The sequence below is a fragment of the Medicago truncatula genome, chromosome 4 (assembly GCF_003473485.1).
Source record: "Medicago truncatula cultivar Jemalong A17 chromosome 4, MtrunA17r5.0-ANR, whole genome shotgun sequence".
NCBI lineage: Eukaryota > Viridiplantae > Streptophyta > Magnoliopsida > Fabales > Fabaceae > Medicago > Medicago truncatula.
Window position 1 is genome coordinate 38,495,254 of NC_053045.1, and position 18,617 is coordinate 38,513,870.

Sequence of the window (18,617 nt, forward strand, 5' to 3'; positions counted from 1 at the left end):
TTTCTCAAGTTACCCAACCTTAAACCAAAGACCAGGTTGAGGTCATTAACCTCTAACAAAGAGACCACTTGAGAGCATGTTTATAGAGAAACTAAATGAAAGTTGAGATATTTAGATGGACCAACAACTTATTTACCTTAATCCAAAACAAAAGTATTAACCCTAACATATATATTTATACTCGTATACAGCAAAAATCATGTTGGATTAGATCAGAAAATTAGCAAACTGAAGTTCCCAAGTAGTAGGTGCAATTTTATAATCAATTTTGCCGCAAATCTTGTAAACAATTATGAATTCCTAAGAAGTCAGACCAAAAGTGGAACCTTCCTGGTACCAGACCAGTACTGCTAAAGTTCAAGGATATTTTGGTAGAAGGTGTTAAATACATTTTTAATTCGTATCAAACAGAGATGTTCAAAGTTTAGGCTCTGTTCATTTATTTCTCAAGCTTAAGTCCTATATATATATTTGCCGTTTGCAACATTAATTTATATATTGTTAAAATTCTTATGAAGGCACTAACACAGCCACATGGATATTTTAATTTTCACGATATTTAGTACTTGGCAAGTTCTATGGTACACCCAACAATTTAAGTGTATTGGTACACCAAATCCTTAAATTAATAGTTAAATGAGTTATTTTTTGTAGGAAAAAATTATTTTCTATCACCTATAATTATAATAACTAAATCTTATTTACCAAAAAGGTCAACGCAATAAAATTTGATTTTTTTGAATTCTTATTACTCATAATAGAGAATTTTGAGTATTTTTTACAATAAAATGTAAAAAAATTAGTATGATTTTTATAAAAAATGAAATAATGTTTTTTTTCATATTTTCTAAAATATATATGTCAACAAACACCTATTTTTTTCATAAAAAATGATAGTTAATTTATAAAAATTATAAGCGAGAGTACCAGTACACCGTAATTTACGGGTGTACCATAGAAGTCCCCGTAGTACTTTTATATCATTATCGATTACTATTAATTAATTAATAATTTATTACAAGGCAGTGACGTCTCATACAACGTGGCACGTAGTGAGACACATCAACGTAGATAACTGTGTACTGTTAGAGAAAGCATGTTGATTAACTATTTTGAAATATTGTTAAAACAAGACAAACGTGCGAGACTATATTCAGATATTTATAAATTCTGCACTAATATCTTCGCATTTCACATGTCAACAAATTTGTATCCATATCAAGGAAACTAATTTTGATTTATCGGTAGAATATGACTTATATTAGAATTTAAATCGAGTCTAATACGACCTTACAAAATCAGTTACTATGGTGATGATTATCTCTCATTTATAAATTTACGGAAATCATATTTTTTTCAGTGTTGGACTCTTAACAACTTGACATAGTCGAGCCAAAAATTTGCATCCAATAAAGACATGAATAATTTTTGAAAAACACTCCTGATATTATTTCTCTACAAATTCCAAAGGATGGAATCAATATATCCGGAAATGAAAAATTTAGTGGAAAAAAATATGATATTAATGAGTCAAAGCCATAAAGCTCCTGCTTGTTTAAGAATGGGGACCAATTCACCAGAAATATGAGTGGCCATAATTCGATCCAGTCCTCCAAACAAATTTCCACCTATAAACACTGCTGGAAATTGAACCTTCTCTTCATTTGCAATTGATTCCAATTCTTTAACCAAACCAACTTCATCTTTCTCCTCAACCTCATGTACAGCAGGATTAACACCAAGACCGAGAAGCAAGCGCTTCACGACATGGCTCATACAACATCCACGTCTAGCAAAGACTATAACTGCGTTCTCTGATACCATGTTATGAAACATTGTTTTGTCCTCTTCATTAAAATTAAAGGAGGAGGGCCTATGAGAAGACTCATCAATTGTATTGTGGATTTTAGTTGTAGTTAATATGTGTGGTTTGATAACATTGAAGTGAGTGGTGGAAGTGTTGTGTGTCCATGACCTATAAGGAATTGCTTGTTGCATGGTTGTTTGTTGAGTGATGAGAGAAGAAGGAACGTGTGGTTTTTTCTTTGTGATATAGTTGGATTGTGTTGTGGTTATGGGTTATCAATGGGTGATGAATATATATAAATGGGGGATGGAAAAAATGGGGATGAGTGGGTTTATGATTTGAAAGAGTCCTTATATTATTTATTTTTATTTAGTACCCATAATTTAGATGCAAAGTGGGTCGGATGTCTGACATATTTTAATGTCTGTCATGGATACATATAGTTCTATTATTTATTAATATGTGATTGGTTTGGGTTGTAAAAGATTCTCACACTTTAAGCAAATAGATATGATCTCTAACTCTTGTGAAAGAAGAAGTTCGAATATTTACCTTATGTGTTAAACCTGTTTCGCAATAGAGATGTTAATGTTAAAAAATGATAGATATTTCATCATAACTATAACATCATTATAAAATTCTCTAAAAAAAAAAAATAACCATGTCAATGGTTCAATAACTTTTATTTATTTTAATTATTATTGGTATTTATATTTAATGTCATGTTCGGTGTTTGTAAGCTATGGTAGTATATATTATTTTTGATAACATGCTTGATGATTATTTTTATTACATTAACAAGTTGTAACGTCAACTGCAAATAAACAATTTCTAAGATTACGCGGTATTGTTTGGTAATCTTACGCTATAGATTGTGTCACTTCTTTCCTCGTTAATTTGTTTTTCTACGTTTTCTTTTTTGGACGGCCATGCCACTTGCTACGTACATCCCCACTTTGCACATATCATTGCTAGTGTGTATGTTAGGACAAAAAATGTACAACATATTTTCCCTCATTTGTAAGAAACATATAGCATGAATTCCATTTTAAGTTGGACCATAGTGTTACTTTGTTACTATTACTTTTAAAAATATCTCAATAAACATCTAGTAATAGTTTGATTAGATAATTATGCGAAAGCAACATTTAAATTGTACTCAACCATATTATATAATGAATAATAAGTTTCGAAATGACTAAAAGAATAAAAATCAAAATTCCTCTATTAATATACACAAAATTGAGTGATTTGATCTTATAAATTTGTCAGTTTAATGAAGATATACTACCACTATAAATTAAATTAATTTTACACATATATCAAACGAAAACTTCGTCAAAACTGTTTTGTGAAACAACTTATTCAGCAATTAAAAAGTAGAGAAAGTCTTAGTTGGTCACAAACACAAATAAATAGTACTAAGGCACACATATGGAAGAGAAAAATTAAAAGATAAAAGTAAAAGATGATGTGACTAATTTATTTCTCTATTAAATTTTTTTAATTGTGAGTGTGTGCTTAAATGTTTTTCATTTGGGTTTGTGTGTATAGAAGAGTTGATCTTAAGAAGTAAATCTACCAAATGAAATTCTTATATTAACCGATAAAAGAAAACTTTAACAAGAAAATGCAAGCATGTGTAGCACACGTTGACAAAGGATGGTGATGACGATTAATAACCCAAAAAAAGGATAGGGATTACAATTTTGTTTTAAATTAACAATTTTGCTTAAAAAAAGGATAGGAACGACGTAAGCGTCATAAGCCACGTTGCATGACATAAGGATACTGGCCCTACTACGTCACAAAGATTGAGCTCTATCTACGGTTACGTCATCATGTTGTTATCAACCATTAATCACATTATTATCGATTTTCCTTTATTATTTATATATTGGATTGGAGGCCAAATACTTTTAAAAGTTTCAAACAGATCCTTTTAGTTGATAAACTATTTCATTGTTACATCTGCTATTAGCATCTGTTTAATTAATACTGATGTAACCGTTAAGTTGTTAACTTAGATTAAAATGTTGTATTTTAAAAACTCTAGGGTGTCAAAACGCTACGTTTAATGATCACAAATAATCACTTACAGTGCTAGAAAGGTAGTTATTTACAACAACAAATGTCTTTCTAGCATTATTAAACGATATTTATAGTGTTAAAATGATATTTGCGACCATTAAACGTAATGTTTTGACACCATGAAGCTTTTAAAAGTCAACGTTTTGATTTAAGTCAACAATTTAACAGCTCCAACAATATCAATTAATTATTAACTGACAACAGGGGTAACGGTGAAATAGTTTATCAATTAAAATGATTTATTTGAAATTTAAAGGACTAACTTGATAATTTTGTCAAACTAAAAGAAAATATTTAAAACTTAAAGGATTAATTTGGAAATTTTGTCAAATTAAAAGGACCAAACATGATATTTGATCTTGGATTGGATAACTTAAGTGGTGTGAGCTAGAAAAATAAATTAGATTTTTTTTTTTGAGAGAAGAAAAATAAGTTATTATTAATTTAACAACTTTTTTTAGGGACAACTTATTATTAATATTTATCTCCTCAATATTTTTTTTTAATATTTATCATTAAAAAAATTATATTTATATATCTTAAAATTGAAACAGACAAAAAACTAATATTAAATTTTGTTTTAGAAAAAATTGAATAAAAAAGTATAGAACAAATCAAATTCATTAAGGGTGCTTGTTAATGAAAAAGAAGAGATTGAGAAGTGATAATCCATCTTATGTGTTTTATAAGTTGTTTGACGAGGATTAATCATCGTTAAATGACTAGGGGTGTTTGTAAGTTTGAGTTGAGTTTGGCCAAACCTAAAACCAAATTAAATAGGGTACTCCGGTTTGGATGAGGTAAAATAACCATCCGTTATACTATTGGGTGGGTTTGGACGAACCCATAATTTTTGGGTTGGGTTGGATTGGGTAATGGGTTACCCAACTTATTTTTCTATTTTTTAATATTAAATGACTAAATGCCCTCATAATTTTATTTTAAGATAGTACTCTACTTTTTAATTTTCCTAAAAAAAATGTTTAACTTATTTTACTATAATTTTATGTATCATAGAATATCAAATAATTAACTCCATCATAAAATATTTGCAACAAACTAAAATTGCATCACATAAGATTGCGTTAGTATCAAAATAACCAAAACGTGCAACATATTAATTTGTAACTCTAGTATGTTTTGATTTTTAATATATATGGTACAATGTGTATTCCATCATAAAATATTTGCAACAAAATAATGTTGCATGATATAAAATTGCGTTAGTATCAAAATAACCAAACGTGCAACATATTAATTTGTAACTCTAGTATGTTTTGGAAATATAACTTTCTTATACCCTATGAAAATAAAGATAAAAAATATTATTATTATGTAAGTAGGTTTTTTGAGTTTGGATCTGGTTTTACCCGAAATTCATTTATTTTTATGGGTTTTTCATTTTTAGAAACCATACGCAGAGGAATAATTGGAACTATTATATCAAGTTTTTTGTTAAAAATTTCGATTAAAAATGTATTTTGCAGCATTTGACTTCGTACCACTGAACGATTTACGTACATCAATTACCCTTTTTTTGTTGGGTTTGATCGGATTTTCTGGATTAATCCAACTCATGAACACCTCTATAAACGACGGTATAAACTTCGTGCCAATAACATTGTAACTAAAGTCTCTAAAAAAAAAAAACATTGTAACTAAATAAAGAGGAACAAATTGAGATAAGTGAAAAAGTAGATGCAATATATTGATCTATAACAAGAAAAATAGAAAAAAAGGTGAGTGATTTGATGGATTGATAAACAAATAAATATCTAAAATGCTATAATTTTTTTTAACTTGAAAGGATAAGTTCAAATTTCAATTGTGAGAGTTGTATAAAACTAATTTTCCACTTTTTTGTATATAATTAAACTGTAATGATATTCTTTTTGTATAAAATAAAAACATATGGACTTTTTTATATTAAAAAGTAACAAAATGTATATATTTAAGCAAGTACCACGTAATGAATAAGTTTCAGCTGATGATGACATCAGTGTATCTTAGGATAGTAAGTAAGTGGGACCCTATCTGAAACAGCAGCCGGCATGCGTGCGTATTACAATTGCCTGCCAGTTGGGAACCTTCGTTCTTCAACTTTAGACGTACAATTGTCGACTCAAAAAAGTCACAGTAGACATGGTCTTTTCATATCAATTGATAGAGATAATGTATAATATATATAATGTTCAGGATCGAACTCGATCACCATAAAAAAATATTATTTAATAAAAAGTTAATTAAATTTTTGGTCCCTATAAGTATCTGCAGTTTTGTTTTTAATCCCAATAAAAATAAATCATACTTTTTAGTCTTTACAAAATTATCTGTTAGTGTTTTTAATCCTATAAAATTTTCCGTCAGTATTTTAGTTCTTGTCAAAAATCTTCATCAACATTTTTGGTTCCTAAAATGCTTAATAAAAATGTCACAAGATCTAAAATGTGTGATTTTATTTTTTAGGAACTAAAAACAAAACTGTTAATGTTCACAGAGACTAAATACTTAATTAACCTTTTAATGAATATCTATTTTTTCTTCTTTCAATGAGGCTTCTTAACAAGTATCTCCTTGTTAAGTAAATGAAACCCGTTATAATTGCTATTATTAACTTTTTTTAAAGTTGAAATTGAATTTGATTTAAGTTCATAAATTACTCGATTTGATTTGATAACGCGAATTAAATAAACTAAAAGATAAAAAAAATTCATAATATCACATTTGTTTCTTTAATTTTAAGTTTATGCATCAATGAAAAATTAATTAAGAGTTGTACCAAAAAATTTAATTAAGGGACATATAATTTAAAGGGTTAAATATGTTTTTGGTCCCTACGTTTTGCACGATTTTGAGAATTAGTCCTTACATTTCAATAAATGTTTTTAAAATCCCTACATTTTTCCTGAGTTAGTGTAAATAGTCCCTGTTGTCAAATTTCTAACGTGATGCCAATGTTGGCGGTTCAATCTCGCCGGAAAACGGTGGAGAACTTCACCACGATCTTTCTCTGCAGCTTCGTAGATGCGGATCGCCGGTGTTCGTCACACTTCCGGTGAAATATGTTGGTTTAGAGGGGAAGATTTGGAGGTCGAAAGCGATGATGTTATCGTTGAAAGCGCTTGTTGTTGCGGGTGTGGAAGGTGTTGTTGTGGAGATTTGGTGGGGTGGGGTTGAACTTGTTATGATGGCCTGTGTTTGATCAACATGACACTGATGGCAGGGACCAATTGCACTAACGGAGAAAAAATGTAGGGATTTTAAAAATATTCATTGAAATGTAGAGACTATTCTCAAAATCGCGCAAAATGTAGGGACCAAAAACATATTTAACCCTAATTTAAATTAGGTCCAATGGCAATTTTTTTAAATCACAAAATTTATCATTACCCTGGGATGCTTTTTTTTCTTCTTTCGGTCAAGCCCTGGGATGCTTTTTTTTTTATCTTTGATGGTGTATTCTTTATAAAATTTAATTAATATACATTGTCATTATGAGTGTATAGTTATTTACATATGTTTTTAATGGTGTGTTATTAGATCAATTAATGAATATGAAAATACATGAGTTGTCTTATTCACTAATTAACGTGACAACATATCGTTGGATGCATGTGTAAAATAAATGTACACGAACAATGTATATTAATTACACCTTTATTTTTTGTCAAAAAAATTACACTTTTATTTATATAGGAGAAGATGACAATGTAAAGAAATATATTTTTCAAGAGAAATTATATTTGTACAACAAATTTATGATAACTTTTGTGATAATTTTTCTCTCGAAGTTGAAATGTAGAAATAGTTGGTTATTAAGGACAGAAAGTAACATAAAATTCAGAAACTCCATTATGTTGAGACAACAGAGAATTCACAAGACTGCACGAATTCGACTAAAAAATGACATTGTGTCATCCTTTGCTGCTGATAAACCTAATTGCCTCGAATAGGGTCATTTCCTCTCCTTTTAAAACGAACACTTTCATTCTCTTCCACCTTGTTTGCACTGTAATAAACCGACCATTCAAGTCGCACACACAACACCCTAATAACACTCTCCTATCATCTTCAAGAAATGCAACGTCCATGGTACATTTCAACCAACCAACGGTCTTTCCCACTTGGAATTGACAATAGTTGCAGTTGCTGGTCCGGATCGACGACATTACTGCTGTTGATTTGCTTCATGCCATTGCTGCCAATTGCTTAACGCAAGTCGCCCAATACCGTTCAATATATATATATATGTCTGTCGCTCATCATTCTACATGTGGAATTCATTGAAATATCCAAAAGTGAGTATGGATGCTTTTAATGACTTTCATATGACACAATTTTATCTCAAAAATATATTTATATAACTCAAGATATTGTCACCAAAATTAATTAATTTGAGCGACAAATCCAATATCTCCCTTTAAACTTGTAAGAAATATTTAACTATGCTAGACGCCGAATTTGATTTTCCCACAAACAATAACGTATTAGAGTTGTAGATCTTTTTTCCCTCGATTTTTTTTTTTTTTTTTGTAGATCTTTCTGTTAGCAATCTGAAATGTTATAAACAATTTTTTTTTGGTCAAGAACAATATTTTATTTGAACACGTTCAAGAAATGATGTTTTCTTTTTTCCTAAAAAAAATAATGTTTTTTTTTATGTATTACACAATATAATGTGTTCTCTATTCGTGCATACAACTTAACTAATTAAGGATCACATGTTGCCAATAAATGTTAGAATTAAATCTTGATATCTTTATTATGAGATTGTAGCCATTATTGTTAAGTGTTTGCTTACTTTAAAATGACATTTGTAACTCAAAACATGACCTAATATTTACATTGTGTTCAACATCTTGTTCGAGCATATTTGCCTCGTAAATCAAACAAGTTGAATTATACATTGCTCCAACTCTTAGATGGACATATATAAGAGAGAACATTTTTCAACAATAAGCTTATATTAGATCATCTTTATCCATGGAATGACATACTCTGCAATAAAGAAAAAAAATGAAATGGGAAATATCGTAATCCTCGTTTACTTGTGTAAGTATTTTCTATTTTTATTTATTAAAATGTGTTCATTTTCTTAAAAACAAAAAAAGTGCTCGATTTAACTTAAGGTCTTTTTGGTTCAACGGAGAGGAGGGGAGGGAAGGGGAGATATTTTAATTAAATATGTGTTTGGTTCAAAAGAGGGGAGGGAAGGATAGTGGATGAATTTTAATTAAAAATGTGTTTGGTTCATAAGGGAAGGGGAGAAAGTTTAAAATTAATTTACTGTTTTACTCTTAAACTTAATCAAATATACGAAAATGCTTGTGTTTATGATTTCATAGACGGACGAAAGAATAATGATGTAATAAAAAATAACACAATCTAGACGATGAGATAATGGATTACTCACAATTCATTTTAGAGGAGGTCTGAAACAGTGGTCGACGGCAACAAATTAGTAATTGGGTTGGAAGAGTGTTTATTAGATGTAACAAGTAAGAGCGATAGATAACATAATAATAAAAGTTGTTACAAAAATAATATAACTTAATAATAATAAAAGTTGTTACAAGGTTCATATTGAAATTTTAAATTAATCTATAGATAATTTTGGTAATGCAATAAAATTTTAAAGAGATCACCTCCCCTCCTCTTCGAAAAACTCCGATTTGGGGGAAGCAAACAGTGGGTCATGAAAGGATACCCCGCCCCCTCCCTTCCCTTCTAAAACTTGAACCAAACACATCAAACTTAAAAATATTCCCTCCCTTCCACTCCCCTCCCCTGCGAAAAACTCCAATTAGGGGGAAGCAAAAAGTGGATCATGAAGGGATCCCCCCCCCCGCTCCCTTCTAAAACTTGAACCAAACACATCAAACTTAAAAATATTCCCTCTCTTTCACTCCTCTTCAAAACTCTCGAACCAAACAGACCCTTATGTGAGATTTTTAAAAATGGGTCATTGTGATGGAAAGAATACAAAATAGAAAAATACTAAAAAGTTCCTTTAGGACATTCGTTAAAGAAACAAATTTAAGAATTTTATCTTGAAATATGGTGTATTCAACTTAAGTCAACTTTTTGAAAGTTCAAAATTGGTTATATTCAATTTAAAATTTCCCTTTTTTGCATTCTTAACTAATCCCTTTGAGCACTTGTTAGCATGAGCTGGAGGTCATTTCTAAAAACAATGGACAAAAATATTTTTATTATTTCCAAAAAATATACAACATAATTTGCTTCAAGAGTTTATTTTCTCTTTGTTAACAAGCTGTTTAAACCTAAAAATAAATAATTTGTTAGTTGAGATCGTAAGACATGCGTATTAAGAGTCTAACGAGTTCTCCTTAGCCGATTGAATGTTAAGCGAGTGCAAATACATCCAAGTGTTGGTTAATCAAATCTTTCTAAATTCTATGGAGGTCCACGAAGGTCATGGGGTGTTAGAAATAGTAAAAACTCGGTGGTACTTGATAATTTGACATTTTACCCGAGTTCCATACTTATAGAGCCACTAACCGAAATAGTTATTCAATTTTTTCAGCATGCACCACCAATCAAACAATTTTTTACGCAATATATTCATAATTTGAATCATTTCTTAATTCAGTAGTTTAAAAAATACTCAAACACTGTAACTAACACTCTATGAAGTAGTTACAAACACATTGTTGATGGACATAGTTCATTCATAATCGTTTGAAGAAAAGAGAATTACAACTGAATTGGCAGATAACTAACTTTCAAGTTTGGCACCAAATTTAACACCGCGAGTGAGACACTATGACCAAAACCATTGATCAAGGTACTATTGAACACAAAAGAAAGGAGAAGTTGGAATTGTGAACTACTACTAAGTAGCATGAGAGAAACAAAAGTCAACAATTCACCAACAAAAAAAAAAGTTAACTAATTGAGAGGGGAACTAGGATGAGAGAAACATAAGTCAACTAACTAACAAATTGTGCAACCATCTCTGAGTTCAGCAATGGCAACTTAACATGACAATTATAAGTTGAAATACCATCTAAAAACGAAGTAACTTTTACAACCCTTGATAAAGACATCAACATTCTATTCTATTACGGGTGTTCATTTGCACGCGTTGATTTTGAATTACCAACCTCACTGATTTAGTTCAGTCACATGTTTATTCTTTCAAACTCCCAAATCCTTTTGAAAGAAACTGTGTATTTATAATTTTTGTGAATGTAGGTAGGTAAATCAAGATTTTTATTTCTTGAATCATTTAGTTCATAGGTCGATTATTTAAATAATAAAATTTAAATTAAGTGTTGAACATGTATATTTAGTTGGAATATAACTCAGTGGTTTTGCTTTGACATAAAATAATCAAATGATAAGTTTGGAAAAATAAGCCAAACATGACTCATGTTCACTCCTACCTAATCCCTCGAGAGAATCACATTGAAGAATGTGTTAAATGAGTATTAATGTTTTCTGTATGTACAAAATTCAGATATAACTAAATATGTGTTTGGAACCGCGGTGGGTGGGGGTGAGGCCCAAAAGCACGACTCCCAAACTCTAGAAATTGTAGCTTCACTTTTTCACGTTTAAAGATCTTGTAACTGTGAGGTGACGTCAAAAATAATCAAAACCAAACAGTCTAGAAGGTCTAAAGGACAATTGGTACAAAGAAATACTACATGGGATGAAATGGAAGTCAAGTCATGCTTGAAATTAAGATATATTTCTGGTAAGAATGACTTTTAAATTATTCATGATTGTGTCCATATACTTTATAAAATTATGCTGGATATATATATATATTTATGTAGTATTACTTATCTGATAATAGATTAATTGCTGTTACATGTTTACAACATAAATGCAATCATATATAGACATTGCTTAAAGATCAAGTTTTATATATTGATAAAAACATTACAAGTGGAATTTAATTTTGATCACTAGTATCATCATCTTCTTCTTCAGCTATTGAAACAATTTCCCCTATGCCTCTGCTACTACTACCCACATAAACTCCAAAGGAGATCTCACCGTCATAGATTCCTCTGGTGATGATCTTACCATTATTTTCCTCAACATTCTTAATTTCTGAAGTTGATTCACTTGATATCTCTTGCTCAACACTCGCTACATTAACAATCTCTTCCTCTTCTCCACTTCCAGAATTGTTACCAGGAGGAGGACTAGTCACCACTATTACTGATTGCATGTCTTCATTTTCCACCTTATTGTTATTCTGCATACTCTCTATAGATAAAGATCTTCTTACTGAATTCTCACTTGTTCTGGAATGTAAAGAAACTGAATTGTTGTTGCTTTTGGAAAGAGATTGCTTAGCCTTTTTATGCCAATTTTTTAGACCTTGAGTAATATGCTCAGTGAAAATTTCCTTTCTCATGTTAGACCCCATCTGTCACAATTTCATGCAAAAAAATAAGTAATCATCAGTGAATAATCATTTTTTTAAATAAAACATGCATCGAAAAATAAGTGGTTGGACGCAAGTGTTAATACTCTTCGTCAAATTATTTAGATAGTATCTGAATTCAATCTTTGACTAAAACAATTTTTTATCGGACTTTATTTTGAGTTCTTTATTTTGAAATTGATAGAAACGAAAGAGTTGATTAAAATGGTGATCATAAGGTAACAAATATAACTGACTATCAACTAATCATCACCACCTTATAACTAACTACCTTAAACAATATTCAAATAATTTTAACAAATCTCAAACTATATCTATAACATTTACCTGAGTGACAAGTGTATAAAGGGGTAGAGTGACATAAGCACAAAGAAGCTGAACAGCTAAACCCAATGCAATCCTTATGGCAATGTCCTCTTTTTCTCTATTGAAGCAAGACCTTGGACCAAATTCATACTGTTGTTTATTAGTTAGTATAGAATCATCATATCATATATTAAAAAGTTAACATCTCTATAGATCTATTCAGCACACACCAATATAATATTAATTAGTAATTAACTACTTACCCAACTCCAAGTGAAAAATGCAAGTTGAAAGGAGTTCTGCATATGAATCATAATAATTTAAGCATAAGCATTTTGTTCAAAAAAAATCTAATTAAAAATTTTAATATAACTCTAGTACCTGGATAAGGATGATTTGGATTAAATGGAGAAGCCATTCAGGTTTATGAAACCAAAAATATTCATCACTTGGTTTTACAAGTATGGTTCCTTTGATCACAGGGCTTTGCTTGCAACTATCAAGGTGCATCTTTGTTATTATTACTTGCAGTTTAGTCCCCGCAAGAAGAGCAATCTTCAATAGCAAACAAGAAAGAAAGTCACAAAGAATATGAAGAAGAATATTGTCTAGCCCTTTACATATAATAAATTGTACTGAATTTCATAAAAAAGAAAAGAGAAATGGTATGAAATTTACCACAAGTGGAATAAATGGAAGCCAGTAGTAATTATAAAACTCTGCAAATAAAATGAAATTACTGTTAAATACTCATAATTTTGTTGCAAAACAAAAAAAACTTTTATGCTACTAAAGTTAACATACAAGTACCAAGAAAAAAAAAATTTATAAGTAAAATAACAAAGGGACATGATTAGTTACAAGTGACAAGTTTAATATGTAAAATGACATACCGTGTGCGCTAAGGAATATGAAAAATATGGAAAAAAGCCAGATCCAAAACCTGCAAGAGTATCAAAAGATTAGTTAATCAAGATAGTTTTGTATAATATACTTTTGAAATTACTAAAGAATCTATTTTGTAAATATTTATGTAGCTCAGTTATATTTTCTGCTTGTGTCCATATTATAATTAGAAACCTTGCGTACAAATATATACTTCTTCTGTAACAAAATATAAGCAGAAATGTATTTATGATAGGATCAAGAAGTACCTGATTCCAACAACCTTCTCAAAATCTTCGTCATAAGTGCGGGAAAGGAATTTCTTGAAGTTGAAATTAAAATTGCTGCCTTCAGAAATATTTTTCTGCAGTTTAATTAAGGAAAAAATAAGTTCTATTTTGAGTCTCAGTCTCTTTCATACATTGGACCACAATGAAGCATGGTCCAATAAAGTCAATACTTCTAAACTGTGGTACCCAGTTGCAATCGTGGCCACAATTTAAATTTTTTAGTGGTATCTACAAAGATCGCAACCGTAATTGTGGTCGCATCCATATTTTTGTTACAGTATCAAAATTCAAGTTTAACTGCGACCACAATTTAAAACTAGCATAAATAATAAATTTGACAATTAAGTTCTTGTTTATGGAAGAGTACCAATAAGTATAACCACCATGCATGAAATCCCTGTGAGGAAGTTTCATGTTGGTAATAGTGGTAATTTCACTTACTGCAATGAACCCATTTCGTAGAGCAAAGTAATCATCTTTTGAGACTGAATTATAGAACTGCCGCATAAAACAGACCTACACATACATAGAATACAACACAATAAATATGGTTCTAATTAGTACATGTGTGGGTAATTTCAAATTTTGATTTTTGTTTGTTCAAAAAACATTTAAGTCATTTTTTCCCTTCAAATATTACTTACTCTTATTATCTTTTGAATGAGAGAATTGTTTTAGGTAATGTGATTTTAGAGGATAATTCAACCTTTTCAATGTAAATTTTATTGGTTGGATGGTAAATTTGAAAAAATTTCAATAGAAAAGAATTTTATGAAGCACCTTGTTAAAGCTAAATTTAGGAAATTTCAAATAACATAAATCTAAGAATTTGAAATTCCTCCAAATCCTGTATAATGTAAAATGTCAAATTGATCTTTATAATTCATTCATATTATTTTTCAAAGTGGTCTCTATATTTTTGAACTTTTTAAATTGGTCTCTATATTTTTAAAACTTTGTAAGTTGGTCCCCCAACTTTTATTACTCTATCTAAACAAAACAAGATGAAGAAAATTCAATTGATGCGTTTGAAGTACCAAAAATTCTAGTAATTTTCTTAGAATTCCCTATCATAAATATTCTGAATTCCCTTAAAAAAATTAATTACCTCAAAACATTAAAAATTCAACTCTTATAATTCACTTACAATCCACAGCAAGGGAGAATAATTATTCCAGAATTTAAAATGACGCTTGCCACCCAATGTTTGACTTATATACTGGAATCTTCTTGAATCTGTACTCACAAAGTTAACAGATGAATAAACTTGTCAGCAACACTTAAAAGAAAAGTTGTAAATTGTAAATATACTAATAAGTACTAGTTGTTAAAATGTATATAATAAGACATCAAAGATTAATTAGACAGAGGTAAGAAATAAGAATTAATAACACATCAAAGATTAAGGTTACCATTGTCTATCTGATATTCAAGTGTTTGAGTCTCCTCCTCCCATTTTTTCCATCTTCTCATCTGTGAAAGGTAAGTACAATATCACATGTATATTAATCCGTCTTTGTCAACTGAGTCAAAATTTTAGTTGGAATGGGATTAAGCTCATAAAAAAAAAAGTCAAAATTTGACTTTCTAATTTGCTTCTTCTTATTATCTATCAATTGATTTTGTGGCATATTATATCAAGCTTGGTCAGAATATACCATACCAACTGAAGAAATAAAATAATTAATTAATAGGTGTACACCAAAAAAAAGTAAAAGAAATTGATAAGGTTAGAATTATAAACTCCTTGAATGAGGGAAATGCTTGTATAGATTGGATGGCTAACACATGATGATTCTTCCAATTTTGACTTTATGCTATGGAACACGTTACATGTCTCTTTACTAAACTCTTTTTGATGATGCTTTAGGAGTTTTGCATTATAGTTAATTATTGACAATGATACATCATATTCAACTTGTACTTAAAAAGTCAATGTATGCTTCTCAGATTACGTGTTATCAAAGCTGCTACATGCATACTATTACGATTGAAGTTGAAAATAGATTTTGATATCCCTTAATTTCTTCCTTCTAGTTATAACAAGATTGAAAATAATACTCTCTCTAGCCAAAGTAACTGTCACAATTGTAAAACAAAAAATGTCTCAAAAATAGTTTTATATTTTTTTTGGTACAAAGAATAGTGGTACGTACGTACTTTAGTGTTTTTTACTGGTATTTTAGGTTTATATTTTAAGTTTAGTTTTAATTAATATTTTTAATTGTATCATCCAATCCAATGAATACTTTTACATATCATTCTCAAATTATTATTTCTCTCTCTTTGCATTTACAATGAAAATGAAAAAAATATCAATCATTAATTAAGATAATTTACTATAATCATAATTATTATATTTTTTAATACGTGTGACGGTTATTGTTAGATAGAGGAAGTCTATACCTTAGCCTTCCCAAGACACATCGTTAATGTGCAGTAAAGGATATGAAAGACTGCCAAAATGGAGATTAAGATATTTAGCTCCAGGATTCCTTCACTTGAAATTAGCCCTACCTTGCCCTGCACACACAGGCAATCGTAAATTAATTAACGACACATAAAAGCTCTATATTTTCACATAACTATTTATGATTGTGTACACGCAAAAATAAAAAAGAAAATTACTTTTCAACTTGATGTATAATTCATTAATTCTGGCCAGACGAACAAGAAATATCAACCTAACAATTATTAACTTTCTTTGAAATATATATATATATATATATATATATATATATATATATATATATATAAAAGACAAGGACTATAAATTAACACAACATGAAATATTATTGAAATATTGTCAATTTACATATTAAAAAAATCAAGTTGAAATAAATATGACTAAACTACGGAAAAAGAAATACAAAAAAGTTTAATGTAAATAAATCACGTAAAATTTCAACTTCAAAATGATAATTTATAAAAGCCATTGAGAAGGTGTGGACATGAAAAATATGTACAAATTAATTAATCTCACATACCTTTGCTTCACAATAGTTGTCGTGGTATCCCAATTCTTTTCTTGAAACTTCACCTGCTAAGTATTCAGAATCTTTACATGGCCTGAAAGAATTTGCTACATCCTTGTTGATGCAAATTTTCGACATTGGCACTTCCGATATTGTCAGAAGAAATGACACGAAACCGAGTTTCATCATTTCTATTTTTTCACACAATTATAACAAGTTATTTAAGCTAATCATTTTCATCAAAAACAAGTTTATTCATTGAAAATTAAGAAATTCCTCCTCACTCTTTAATCAAATAATAAAATGGTAAAACCCTAGCTAGTTGCAAATTTAAAATAATACACTAATTTAACCAACCTGTTTTAGTTTTGGTCAAAGCCTTCCCCATGGATTTTCTTTTCTTTTTCCTCAAAAACTGAAGCATATATGAATTGATCATGAAGCATATGAAAATTAAACATAGTCAAGATATATTGATTTCTGAATATAGTATACTCAAATATGTTTTTTTCATAAATGCACTACTTAATATATTAGTAATTTATAATTACCTCAGCCAATTTGTGGAGACCTCCTTCAATGATCAATGATATAACAAGAACAAAGAAGCAACAAACTGAGACAGCCCATGTTGGGGTTTCTTCAAGAGATCTTTGTTCTCCTTCCGCCATGAGAGGTTTCTTTGAATGAAATTGCTAATTAAGTTTCTCCTTTCTTATATTATATATAGGAGGTGTAGAAAGTAAAGAACTAGATGTACCTAGCTCATAGCTAATTAAGCAATTTTGGTGATGGTTATCTTTATATAAAGATTATTTGATGTAGTCATAATCTGAGGGAAGTAGCATTCATTAAATGACAAAGAAAAAAAATGCTAAATTAGTAGTGCAAGCAACATGTGTGTCTGTAATAGTTTAATTTCAAAACTTGTTTAGTAATATTTTGATGAATAAAATAACAATATAGAAATGTCAAACCTCCGTACACCGTACAGAATGCGGAATTTGGCTTTTTTTATTGATGATAATCAGAACTGTCGATCATCAACTTGATGTCTTCATTTCAGCTACGTGTCACATGAATGCAGCCAAAATATAGCTATGCATAATACACACATTTGGGATTTGGTAGAAGAAATAATGTTAGATTAAATTATCCCTATCCTTAAACTTCATGTTACATTTTCTTTCAAAGACCTTAGGCTTATTAGAGCATCTACAATCAAAAAAATATGATTGATGTGATTAATTTAAACAATAGAATAGTTAGTTTTGGTTAAATGTTGGGGTTAGTTGGGTTGGATAGGGTAACTCAACCGCTTTGTTGAGCCTTTGAGTTAAGGGAATAAGAGTTGAAGATTTTAGATTTAAACTTGGACGAATGAGTAAAAATACTAACAAACTACTAAGATTTTTAATTAAAAAAGGTTTTAGTTAATTTTTTTTTTAAGAAACTAAATTTGTCCATCAAATTGACATCGAAGAGAATCGAACATGAGCCCTCGAAAAGGAGCACACTCCTACGTCCCAAGTCAATACCACCAGACCAACCAAGTGGATGTGGTTTTAGTTAAACGTTGTTAGGGAAGTTGGTTAGTTAGAACTAACTAACAATGTAAAGCACAAACACTCTACATAAATGCGCAATGATTTGAATCGAATCAAAGTCTTCGACAAGAATATTTTTTTTAGAAAACTTAAATAACAAGAGACACCTAACTTGATACCAATGCAAATATTCATAAGACATCATCATAGACGATTTTGAGGAAACACTAACTAGGGTGCTTCACAATTTCAACCAAGCAATTAATCATGAACACATCAACACAAAACATC

General features: G+C 29.7%; 2 protein-coding genes across 2 annotated transcripts; both read right to left on the bottom strand.

Moving 5' to 3' along the window:
• Window positions 1-1,160: 1,160 nt before the first annotated feature.
• On the bottom strand, window positions 1,161-2,120 carry LOC11446676 (glutaredoxin-C9). The gene has a single exon (XM_003607470.4). The coding sequence runs from the start codon at window positions 1,996-1,998 to the stop codon at window positions 1,531-1,533; it is 468 nt and encodes a 155-aa protein (XP_003607518.1). The 5' UTR covers window positions 1,999-2,120; the 3' UTR covers window positions 1,161-1,530.
• Window positions 2,121-11,686: 9,566 nt separating this feature from the next.
• On the bottom strand, window positions 11,687-17,616 carry LOC11438178 (MLO-like protein 12). Its single transcript, XM_003607473.4, has 14 exons — window positions 17,331-17,616; window positions 17,137-17,194; window positions 16,792-16,970; window positions 16,211-16,327; window positions 15,217-15,277; window positions 14,952-15,040; window positions 14,246-14,320; window positions 13,784-13,878; window positions 13,523-13,572; window positions 13,308-13,348; window positions 13,011-13,184; window positions 12,893-12,928; window positions 12,651-12,779; window positions 11,687-12,305 (listed from the first exon to the last, which is right to left on the bottom strand). Exons 1-14 carry the CDS (start codon window positions 17,448-17,450, stop codon window positions 11,823-11,825), a joined length of 1,707 nt encoding a protein of 568 aa, XP_003607521.1. The 5' UTR covers window positions 17,451-17,616; the 3' UTR covers window positions 11,687-11,822.
• Between the last annotated feature and the right edge of the window lie 1,001 nt (window positions 17,617-18,617).

Coding starts and splice junctions, on each gene's coding strand:
- LOC11446676 (XM_003607470.4), bottom strand. CDS start 1,998: ATGCAACAAGCAATTCCTTATAGGTCATGGACACACAACACTTCCACC.
- LOC11438178 (XM_003607473.4), bottom strand. CDS start 17,450: ATGGCGGAAGGAGAACAAAGATCTCTTGAAGAAACCCCAACATGGGCT. Junction 15,041..15,216: donor TGAATATCAGATAGACAATG/GTAACCTTAATC, acceptor TTGTGAGTACAG/ATTCAAGAAGATTCCAGTAT. Junction 13,185..13,307: donor TTCCATTTATTCCACTTGTG/GTAAATTTCATA, acceptor TTGCTATTGAAG/ATTGCTCTTCTTGCGGGGAC.